Source organism: Chlorocebus sabaeus, chromosome 1, assembly GCF_047675955.1.
Source record: "Chlorocebus sabaeus isolate Y175 chromosome 1, mChlSab1.0.hap1, whole genome shotgun sequence".
NCBI lineage: Eukaryota > Metazoa > Chordata > Mammalia > Primates > Cercopithecidae > Chlorocebus > Chlorocebus sabaeus.
In genome coordinates this window covers 99,082,240-99,094,833 of record NC_132904.1, presented here as the reverse complement: position 1 = coordinate 99,094,833, position 12,594 = coordinate 99,082,240, and the positions used below count along the sequence as shown (strand labels likewise).

Here is a 12,594-nt window from a genome sequence, read left to right as displayed (position 1 = left end):
TTTCTCTTGAGGATATACCCAAGAGAAGTAAAAACATAAGTCCACATAATAGCTGTATACAAACGTTCATAGCAGCATTTTTCATAATAGACAAATGCTGGAAACAACCCAAATCTCCATCAAGTGTTGAATGGATATATAAAATGTGATAAATTCATACAATGGAATATTATTTGCCCACAAAAATGAATGAAGTGCTGGTACACGGTACAACCTGGATGAATCTTGAGAGCATTATACTAAATGAAAGATGTCAGTCATGAAAATCTGCATATTATATAAAATGTCCATAATAGGCAAGTTTAAACAGACAGAAAGTAGATAGTGATTGTCTAGGTGTGGTTGAGATGGAGGGATGGGGGTGTGGGATATGGGGACTTACAGTGAAAAGGTACAAGGTTTTTGTGGGATATGGGGACTTACAGTGAAAAGGTATAAGGTTTTTGTGGGGGCAGGTGATGGCAACATTCTAAAATTGATTGTGTTGATGGTAGCACAATTCTGTGACTATAGTCATACATCACTTGCTTAACAGTGGGGCTGTGATCTGAGGAATGTGTCATTAGGTGATTTGGTCAATCAGCAAACATCATAGAGTGTACTTACACAAACCTAGATGGTATTGCTTACTACCCACTTAGGCCATATGGTATACCCTATTTCTCCTATAGCTCCTACAGACCTATACAGCATGATACTGTACTGAATACTGTAGGCAATTGCAATACAATGGTAAGTATTTGTGTATCTAAACATAGAAATGGTATAGTAAAAATACGTGTTACAATCTTATGGGACCACTATCATGTACATGGTCTGTCATTTCCTGAAATGTCAATATATGGCAAATGACTGTGCACTAAAAAACCACTGAATTGTTTAAATAAGAGCGAGAACTATTGCAAGAATTCTGCCAAAGATGATAAGTTTGGGAGTTGGGGTAGATTTGATTGTTCTTCAAATGGTAGAAAACATAGGTCTGGGTGACTGACTAGTTGGGGGTAATTTCCTTAACAAATGGGTTTTCAATTTTGGCATTTATCAAGACAGTAAACTTAAGAAATGAAGCAGATTTAGGGGAACAAGAAGCAGTTTCATTTTGCACACATGGAGTTTGACGTGCTGGTGAGAACTGAGAAGAAAAATATCAAAAAGAGATTTGGACATACAGGTCTTGAACTCAAGAGCACTCAGGCTGGAAAGATAAGCTTGGAATTCATCATGTAATCAGGTGGTGATTAAGGCCATGTGAGGATATAAGCCTGCCCAGGAAGATGGAGTCCAAGGGCAGCACGTGATGTTTGTTACAGAAAACACAGAATATATGAAAGGGAAAGAAATTCTTCAATGGCCAACACCTGCAACATCTTTTGATCCTCATTTAATGTTTTTCTTCTATTTTTTTTCCTGGCAGTTTTCCCCATTTTTAAGTAATTATGTATGCAATTTTGTGTCCTAACATTCTTCTACTTAATATTGTAGGATACATATTTTTCTATGTTGTTACAAATTATTTGTCCCAGAATCTCCTCACAATCATTTTCCTCATGGGGTCTTGTTTCCTGACTCTCATCTGGGATTGTACATGGCAGCTTCCTCCTCTCCTGCCTTCTCTTTGTTCCCGATCACTCTCCTACCTGCCCGTCTCTAGTATAGATCACAAAGACCACTTCATTCATGAAAGTCATGTGATGTCTGGCTGAAATCATTAACTTCAAAATGGAATTTCAGATTTCTATTTCACTGTCCCTCCTGACCCACACTGGAAAGGTCACCTTGAGAAAACTCCCTGAAACCATTTCAGAAACCTTATCAGTAAATTCCCCTTTTTGCCGCCCTTTCTTGCATTCTGTTTAAGCATCCTTTAGCAAACTCAGATCCCCATTTAGTGCTTCTAAGAGGGTAGAATGGAGTCAGTTATGCCCTTGACATATGACTGAAATCAGCACAATCAAAACACCAAAAATACCTAACAAATCTAAGTTCTAAGCATACAGATGAGGTTAAACAAAAATGCAGGCACTTTATCAAGACAGACTCTGAGTCCTTAGAATACAAATGTGGAGAGTAAGATAACACATTTGAAAAACCACATCACATATCTGTTGTATAGGCAATGATTTATTTAATATATATTAAATGTAAATACCTTGAATCAATATTAAATGATGTAACAAATGCCCACAAAGGAAATAAACATAATTCAGATCACTATTTCTAGTTTGGTATTTAGGTTTCACAAATAAGACCTCAGTGATGAGAGGATATATGCAATGATTTTAGCAGATACTCAAGATATAGTTGATTCTCAATAAAAATTGTATTTATTTCCTTAATACTGAAATTCAGTTACTATTTCTTAACAACTGGCTCACTATGTGCCAGGAATCATGCTGAGCATTTTCTCATATTCTCTCATTGTCCCATCTACCTTTGCAACAATCTTGAGAAGTAGGTATTTCTTTTATTTTCATTGAACATTGTGTCTCCGAGAGGTTACCTGATTCACTCAAGATCACACAGCTACAGTGGTCCATCTGAAGATGTATTTCGTGTCCTCTGAATCCAAATTCAGTGGGCCTTCCCAACCACCACATATGTTCATTCTTCAATTCTCTTCATCATTTATTTGTTGTTAGTCAAAATGCCCATGATCTTCATCCTATCATATAATCTCCTTTTCTGTTACTCTCTCAGCAAAATCCTCACCACACCAGCAGACCTACTTCATCTTAATCCCCTCTCTGACTTGCTTCTCCAGACTGCCTCCCACATTTTTTAGCCCTCCTTTTTCACCCCTTCTCAACTTTGCCTACCACCGCAAATATTACCTTGTAAAGTAAGTTTAAAGATTAAACTCCTTAATGACTTAGGATCCCAGATCAAACCACTAAATTCACTCAATCTTATACTGACAAATCAGAGTTAATTGTTCTTGGGGCCAAAATAAACGATAAAGTCGGCTGGCTTGGGCCTGCTCTTGGTGCTACATGTGCCACGTGTGTGTGTATGTGTGTGGTGTCTGTGCATGTGTGTGTGTGTAAATTGTTTCTTACCCTCATGACCACTGTTTTCCAGATGAGAAAAACCAGGGTTCAGAGCTCAAAGTACGTTCTCCTGATCACGGAGTCAGCAGGTAACAGAGTCAGAAATTCAAACCCAGTACCATCAGACTGTACATGTTGAGCTCTTTGGACTATAATAGGAATCCTTAAATATCTGTCCAGAAACAAAGGGCTAGATCATCACAAAGTTCTCACCAGTTCACAGCTAAATAAGAACAGCACAATATTATAAATCAGGGAGCTGCAGTCTATGTCAGCATAAAAACAGATTATTGGTGAAAACCATCTTTTATTCTGAGTTTATGTCCTTTCTGCCTTTTTGGTGTTAACGTTTCTTTTTCTTTGTGAAATGATTATGAAAACAGGTGGTAATCAAGGTAATCAAGGTTAAATGGTAATGTTCTCACTTAGTGAAATGAAAAGTAGGTAACCTTGTGTTTGTTATGCAGGCCACTGCATAATGTCTACACATAAGGTCCACATGAAACATTAATTGTTATAGTTAATATGGATAATATGCTGGGACAGTTAGCTTCCACCCCTAGCTCCAGACATTCTGTAGAGCAGCTCAGACTTGCATTTAGTTTCAGCCTGAGTATGTCTTTTTCAATGTTTGCCTCCGGCTCAACATCACTAGAGAGTTGTCCCTGTCCTGTGTAGTCATAGCCACACAAAAGGCACATTTCAAGAGACGGTGGGTGGGATCTGCTGCCACAGGAAATTTCTCAGTAGCCCAGGCACTGGGAGAAATTGTCTGACCTTTTGGTGGGAAAGGAGTGGGGTGTCCACCTGGGAGTGTCCCCATTTGGAACTCTGTGCTAATGAAGAAGGGACTTTCTCAAACTTTAAATGAAGTCTGATTCTCATACAAGTCATGCTGACTCACACGGTCACAGTCTTTTTTAACAATGAGTAATTTAGATCACAAAGAGATGTGTTAATCAATCTTCAGAGTTATCATTGAATGCTGGTTGCTGATCCAGAAAAAGAAATCAGGTCTACTATTCAGTCAGTCATATAAGCTTTCCAGGAAACAAAAGCAACGAAATTCAAGTAAATTGGTTTAAAAGGCAGAAGTTCAATTATTACATATTTACTTGGTTCTTATTTACTTATTGTTCACACATTTGTTTATTTGTTCAATGTGCATTATTTGTTCAACCCTTTCTGCATGGATACATAGCATAAGTTCATGAATAAAAGCCCCTATGAAAGGCTTTCAATTGTTTGATGAACCAAGGAATTGAGAGAGAGAACTAATTACAACAATAAATAAGGCAATAAAAAATATAGAGAGTTCCTTTCAAATGGCAAGGTTTTTTTGATTTAACAGAACATGTTGCTATAATATGTAGAATGAATAATTCTAAACAATGTATGTGGAAATTTTTTGGAGACTGCTTTAAGCAAGTGACTTCCAGAATCTCAGGGACATGTGAGCATAGTGATAAAGGTCTATAATCTCTTTTAGGTATTTTAAGAGCCCAATTTAAACAACAACAAGTGCCAGGACCAGTGGTTTATTCCTGTAATCCTAGCACTTTGGGAGGTTGACGTGGGAGGATTGCTTGAGACCAGGAGTTTGAGACCAGCCTGGGCAACATGGCAAGACCTTGTCTCTATAAAAAACAAAAATTATCCAGGGTGTGGTGGTACATGCCTGTATTCCCAGTTACTCAGGAGGCTGAGACAGGAGGATCACTTGAGCTTGGAAGGTCAAGGCAGTGGTGAGCCATGATGGCACCACTGCACTTCAGTCTGGGCAACAGAGTGAGACCGCATCTCAAAAGAAACAAAAACACAACAAAGAAAAAATAAATAAACAACAACATAAGTGCATGTGTATGCGTATATGACAGAGAGAGAAACCTAAATAAGTTATAAGTGTGCATATGCCTGATCAATATAGTGTCATTTACAACCAGTAAAAACCTCTTAGTAATATTATTTATGAAATAATACTTTTTCTAGCTACGATGAACGGAAAAGGAAAATGGAAAAAGACTATCCAAAGAATACTGAAGAAGAATTTTCAGGAGTAAATGGCCAAATCGATGCTGCTGTAGAATTAAATGGTGAGTGTTTCCACTGAAAACTTTCTTCATGAAAACTATCATAAGAAGTCTGGGCTCTGCTTTAACACAACAAAAAGTGGATTTCCAAGTGGGAGTCATTGATTCTTATATTTGGTCTTAGGTCCTTTCATAAGTTTATCTAAACAGATTATCCACTAGAAAGAGTAACTATAAAAGTTCTGGTTATTGTAGTTCTCTTTTTCCTAACGGAAAGTTTTTTTGGTTTTTTTTTCATGTGTGTGTGTGTGTGTGTGTGTGTGTGTTGAGACAGAGTCTCGCTCTGTGGCCAGGCTGGAGTGCAGTGGTGCAATCTCTGCTCACTGCAACCTCTGCCTCTCAGGTTCAAGCAATTCTTCTGCCTCAACCTCCCAAGTAGCTGGGACTACAGGTGCGTATCACCACGCCCAGCTAATTTTTGTATTTTTTGTAGAGATGGGGTTTCACCATGTTGACCACCTAACGGAAAGTTTTTAAAGTATAGCTTCAATCGATTAGTCAGCTAGATCATAAAGTCTGCCTGGGTCAAGATTACCTTTTCTATCTTTAAAGTACACATAGTCTTGGCCAGGGGCAGTGGCTCACACCTGTAATCCCAGCACTTTGGGAGGGTGAGGTGGTAGGATCGCTTCAGCCCAGAAATTCAAGACCAGCCTGAGCAATATGGCGAAACTCTGTCTCTACAAAAAAGTTAGCTGGGAATAATGGCACACACCTGTAGTCCCAGCTACTCAGGATGCTGAGATGGGAGGATTACTTGAGCTCAGGAGGTCGAGGCTGCAGTGAACTGTAATTGCATCACTGAACTCTAGCCTGGGCAACAGAGTGATACCCTGTCTCAAAAAAAAAAAAAATATTCTCAAGCTTCTCAGTGCTTTTTCCCATTCCATCATCCAATTCCTGCAATTTAACACATAGCTAGGAAAGTTCAATAGAACTTTGTCGAATAAATTTAATTGAATCTTCTGAATCAGTCAGTACACTCTTCCTGAAAAAAGTAACACAGGGCTGGACACTGTTCAGAAGTGCAAAGACCATTCCAGACGTGGCCTCTGCTCTCACAGAATGGTTCACCCAACACAGATGAAATGACTGGAAAACAGACCATCTATAATTTAGTATTGAGTCATGTGGTAGACCTCACAATAATTGCAAGAGCCGATCTGAGAATTAAAAGATCAGAATCGGCAGCAATCATTGGAAATTTTATAGTGAGACTTCAGATGGGTTTTGAAGATTGGCCAGAGGCTTAACTAGGCAAAGAGAAGGGAAGGGGCTTCCTGGAGAACAGCCTGAGCAGAAGCACAGCACATAACTGAGCATGACACATTGGATGACCCCAACGAGAAGGCCTTACCCGAGCTGGAACAAGGAGAAAACTCAGAAATGACTGAGAAGTTTAGGAGTCGGGTTCTAGGGCATGAAGACAGAAGACAAGCTAACTGCCACCTGACAAATTCACAATTCCTCTTTGGTGACACCTTAAGAAAGTGACAATGACAAATCCTTCCATTTATATATGTGCTGGTCATCTTCAGTAACCACAATTTCAACTTTGTCTCTTTTAGGCTACATTTACTTCTTTTCAGGACCAAAAACATACAAGTATGACACAGAGAAGGAAGATGTGGTTAGTGTGGTGAAATCTAGTTCCTGGATTGGTTGCTAAATAGAAAAGCCTAGTCTTCCCAAGCAATGAGGACGACTGCAAGCAGCTTCTAACTGGATCTTAAGGACTAAAGCAGAATATAGGACAGGGATTCTTCCCATGGCCTTCAAATCAAATTAGAATTCATTGAGAAAAATAATACTTCCAAATTTTTTCATAGTTGTATAATCAGAATCCACATTAGAAAGTTCCTATATGGACACCTCTATACAAAATCCGAATCAACACAACGCCCTCTGCAGTTAGACACCATTATTTTTTTCTTACCTAATATACTGAAGCAAATTGATCAGTTTGATTTTTATTTCCAGAAGGAAGACTAGTGGTGGATCCCACGACATATATTTTAATTCTTTTCACAGGAAATGTCATTACCGTATGAATTATAATTATTTGCAAGCAATGGCTTTTGTGGCCATCATTTGGCCATCATTTGTTATAATAAATATAAATTTCCCAATTTTTACTTAAAAGACATCACAACAAAATACTGCATAAGAGTTGTTTCTTGTGTGTTTAACTTTGTGTCTACTCACTGGTCTCTGATGTAGGCTTAGGTGGATAAACCTATTCAAATAAATTTTCATAGTAGGCAAGAGACGGGCACTCTGCAACTGGAAAATTTTTTAACAAAAGCTAATAAAATGTTTTAATAGAACAGTTCCTCTTTTCTTTTTTCTGTTAATATTTACTTGCTTCTGTAATACTTTATTTGGCCACCCACACATCCTGTGTACCTACAGAAAAATTAAACCATAAGATAGCATCATAAGTACACAGACCCAGAAAAAGATAACAGTAACTCATTCTACTTCCTGCTTCCTGAAAACAGCCTCAGTGACCCAGCTAAGTGAGTGTCTTTTGAATAGTCTTCCATTCAGGGAAGTTCATCTTTTTGTTTTAGTTTTTCTTACTTCAAGCTAAACCTTTTTCCACTACCTAGTGATCAGTATAGATAAAACTATGGCTCTGTCATTCTTATAATTTTGCTTTAGTCTTAGTCTCTAGAATATAAAGATTCTAAAATATTTTAGTGGTTCTAAAATTGAATGATAAAATACTTGTAATACTTCATAGACCTCCTGATACATCTACAGTGTTTAACAGATGCTACTATTGTTACCATCATTTATTAAATTTGTTTCATACAGTCACTTAAAAGACCTAATATTAAGAAGCGTTGGGGTAGTTACTCAAGATTATTCTACATTTTCCATTTGGTTTCTGTTACTGGAAGTGGCCACTTATAGTCCACCAGATGTTGAATATTTGTTGAAGACAAGGTCTGGCATCCTTGCCTTCTAATGTCAAGGGTGCTTCTATAGAGGAAAAAAGTCACTTTTGCAAAAACTGCTAAGAAGGACTTCTTACTATCAATAAGCAAGGAGGAAAACAGGCTGGCAATTTCTTAAAATGTTTAATGTAGACTTACCCTATGACACAGCAATTTCACTCCTAAGTGTATACCTGTGAGAAATTAAAACACATCTACACAAAAAACTTGCACACAAATGTTCATAGTATCATTATTTATAATAGCCAAAGAGTAGAAAAATGTCCATTGAGTAATGAATAAATACATAAAATGTGGCAAATTCAGACAATAGAATGTTATTTGACAATAAACAGAAATGAAGTCCTAATACGTACTATAACATGGATGAAGCTTGAAAACATCATGCTAAATGAAAGAAGCCAGACAGAAAAGTTCACATATTGTATGATTCTATTTATATGAAATGTTCATAATAAAAAAATCTATGGAGACATAAAGCAGACCAGTGCTTGTCAGTAATTGGGAGAGGGGCTTACAAGGAGTGACTACGAATGGGTATGAGGTTCTTTTTTTCGGAATAATGAAAATCTTCTAAAACTGACGATGATGATGGTTGTACAACTCTGTGAATATATTCAAAGCCATTAAATTGTACACTTTACATGAGTGAATTATATGTTATGTTAACTATATCTCAATAAAGCTGCTACATTAAAAAAAAAAAAAAAAAACAAGGAGATCAAAGTAGTGTGGTGATCCATGGAGGTCATGCATTCTGGCAACTGTGTCAGGGACCACATGACAATGAAGCACCAGCCTGAGGACATTCAGTGCTGCACACAACCAGCCAGATGTCCTCCTCATGTCCAGCACTAGCCCAGAATTGTACATATAGAAGATACTTCGCTAGTCAACGAATTCACTGAAAGCAATAAAGCACATGCTCTCAGGTCTGGCTCATGGATTCAAACTCCAGATCTTCTATTTTCAACTGTGTGATGTTGACCAAATTCCCTCATCCTCATTCTCTGTCTCAGTGTCTTCCTTTCTAAAACTGGAATAATGGCAGTTTTTATCTCCTAAAGATATTTAGAGGCTTAAATATATGAGTAAAAATATGCAAAGTAGTCCCTGGCATTCTACAGGGGCTCTATAATTGTTGTTTTTGAAGCCATTAGAGTTCATTTTGTTTTGTGATATTTTGGAGAATTTGTACATATCCCTTGAGATAGCTAAAAATCTGATGAGCTATAATATCACAAGAATTAATAATCAATGACCTGAAATTTTTCTCTTCCAAATGTCAAATTAAATCAAATAATTAAAAAATACTATGTTTATCCCCCATCTCCAAAAAATAATTCTTATAAATCATCATTTTTTGTTAAGTTAAAGAACTCTTGGCTCTTAGGCCAAGCATAGTGGCTCACACCTGTAGTCCTAACACTTTGGGAGGCTAAGGTGGATGGATCACTTGAGCTCAGGAGTTTGAGACCAGCCTGAGCAAGATGGTGAGACCCCATCTCTACTAAAAATACAGAAAATTATCTTGGCACGGTGGCACATGCCAGTAGTCCCAGCTACTTGGGAGCCTGAGGTGGGAGGACCACTTGAGCCCAGGGGTCAGAGGTTGCAGTGAGCTGAGATTGTGCCACCGCACCTGCCTGGGTGACAGAGCAAGACCCTGTCTCAAAAAGAAAACTCTTGGCTCTCAGATATAAAATTATTATGTATTTTGGAAAGATACAGTCTCTCTAAAGCACAAGAAGGGGTGATTGTGTCATAACATAGAGCACTTATCCTCATATGATACAAGAACTTTGAACAGAAATAATTTATAACGTATACTACTCATCTGGTTTCCGAGTAACTGAGTGCAAACATGACTCATTGAATAACAGTTTTGGACAAAGTGTGGTTGAAGTACTCCCTTGAGGATCACGAGGTAGCAAAACAGAGTTCACTTCCTGATGAATTCTGTGCATTATCCTATTAACCTCAGTGATGACTCTTTGTGGGTAGAGACCTTTGAAAGCACTAGACAGGCTACTAAGGATGAATGGATTTACCTCGGTGGGGAGCTTTCCTAATAGCTCCATATTAAATTTTCTCTCGTATAAACCAAGACCTCTTCCATTTAGCCTAGTCCTAAATGAAAGACCTAAGTTTGTCTTTTGGGTCTTCTGTTTCTTTTCAAATGTTTATTGGGAAACGTCTTAGATGTCCATTTCACAAAGCAAATGGCAAACAAACTGCAGTTTTTCATTCAGAATTCTGCGTGTAATATTTTTAAATGGTCACAGGGTCTTCAGGGTGCTTTTATTTATATGTTATCCAGATGTTTTTCTTTATTCCTGTTAGTTTTCTTCTACAGACAATGATATTGAAGGTTCTTTGTGAATATTCATAGCTAAAAGTACCCAGTGAAGTGCCATTTGAGAGGAAATGCATACTGCTGGCCAGTAGGTTGGTGTTTTAGACTACCATAATGGAGCTGAGAAGAGTCCAGGCCAAAAGATCGTTGGCTTTTCTCCCCAGTAGGTCTGGGTAAAACGTAGAAACAGCATCTTCTGATCATCTGTCATCTGCCAAGCCTCCTGTCTTTGGTCTCATTCCAATCCCTAAGTGACTTGTCAACACAACCAGTTTAAAAGGTATCCTGTTATACTCAAAATGTCATAATTTCGGCTTTGCTCCCAACACCCAGACCCTTGGAATTGAACTAGAAGCAGAATTGTGAAGCTTGCTGGTAAATAAATTACAATGGGAGATTAGTGAATGCCTTCGGGATCCAAAAGAGGACTCTTTTTGTTTTTAATGCAACATCTCTTCATTTTAATGACTTCTCCATTAGTCTTAACATTCTTTCCTTTAATCTAATGTATCCTTTAACATGTTTGGAGATGAAAGTAAACTTTTGTTGCACAATGCAGCATGTTGTTCTGACAAGAGTTTCAGGAGAGATGAGAAGAGAAAAGCATGAGAGGGAGTTAATGAGAAAAACATTGCAAAACATCAGTTAAGAAATGTAACACTTAAGTCCATCTCAGATCGTCTGCAGTGGAAAAAAAGAATGTCTGTATAAATAGTTAGCAATTTGTTTATTCTTGGGAAGTCCCAGGCCTGTAATGCAGTGATAAACAATGTGAGTGTTTGAGTTCGGTTTTAAATGTATTTACAGCTGCCTCTATAGAGAATGGATGTCAAAAGTCCCATTACAGCACATTCCACTTGAATTGCAGACTGTTCAATGATTGTAGCATATCACTTTGACAGATTTTAAAAGTATTTCCATATATGAATCAGCAATTTCTGTGAGTAATTTTATCAGTGGTTACTTTTGAAACGCTTATCTCTAAAATTAGCTCATCTTTACAAACAATTCAGCCTTTTGGAAGGATCTAGCTACCCCACCATCTCTGCCCTTAATATTCACTCTCAATTCACTAGAAACTACTTACTAAGCACCTACTTTGTGCTGGCACCAACCTATGCTCAGCTGCTTTCTTGCATAAACTTCTGCCCTCAAGGAGCTTACATTCTATTAAAGACACACAATATTCAAATGAATAGAGATCTATAATGAAAGATAGTTGGAAGTGTTTTGAGAAAATAAGTAAAGCGGGGCAAGTAATAAAGAATGTTGGAGTGCCATTTTATAAAAATGTATTTGGGAAAAGGACATACTGGGTCCAGGGTATTCATGCAGAATGACTGAAGGGAGGGAGGAAACGGTTTTTTTTTTTTTTTTTTTTTTTTTTCTGAGACGGAGTCTCGCTCTGTCGCCCAGGCTGGAGTGCAGTGGCCGGATCTCAGCTCACTGCAAGCTCCGCCTCCCGGGTTCCCGCCATTCTCCTGCCTCAGCCTCCCGAGTAGCTGGGATTACAGGCGCCGCCACCTCGCCCGGCTATTTTTTTGTATTTTTTTAGTAGAGACGGGGTTTCACCGTGTTAGCCAGGATGGTCTCGATCTCCTGACCTCGTGATCCACCCGTCTCGGCCTCCCAAAGTGCTGGGATTACAGGCTTGAGCCACCGCGCCCGGCCGGGAGGAAACTGTTGAAGTCTCTAGAGGTTTCAGGTAGAAGAAGCAATAAGCACAAGACCTTGAGGTAGGTAGGAAGGATTTGCACCTGTTTGAGGCACATCAGGCAGGCCAGTGTGGCTGCAGACAGTGAGGGAGAAGGAAAGTAGAAACAGATGGGAAGAGAGAAGCAGCTAACCAAGCTATAGAAAACCTTTGGGTCCCTGTGATAAGAATAGTTTCCAGCAGGTTCATAACATGATCTGACTGCTGAGTAGCAAACAGATTATAAAAGCACATGAGTGGATTCAGGGACACTAGACAGTGCCATTTTCCAGGATAGAAATGATGGTGGCACTGACCAAAGAAGTAGCAGTGAAAATGCTAAGATTGTCAGATAGAGGAATATTTTCCAGGTAAAGCCAACACTATTTGTATCTAAAGTGCATGCAGAATGTAATAAAAAGAGAAGGATCCACAATGACTCCAG

General features: G+C 38.4%; 1 protein-coding gene across 1 annotated transcript in view; it reads left to right on the top strand.

Moving 5' to 3' along the window:
• Window positions 1-7,353, top strand: part of MMP20 (matrix metallopeptidase 20) — a 48,505-nt gene extending 41,152 nt beyond the window's left edge. The window contains exons 9-10 of the mRNA XM_008020664.3: window positions 5,037-5,140; window positions 6,706-7,353. Coding sequence (XP_008018855.1) covers window positions 5,037-5,140; window positions 6,706-6,806 — 205 coding nt within the window. The 3' untranslated portion in view covers window positions 6,807-7,353. The remainder of the gene's footprint in view (window positions 1-5,036; window positions 5,141-6,705) is intronic.
• Window positions 7,354-12,594: the final 5,241 nt, after the last annotated feature.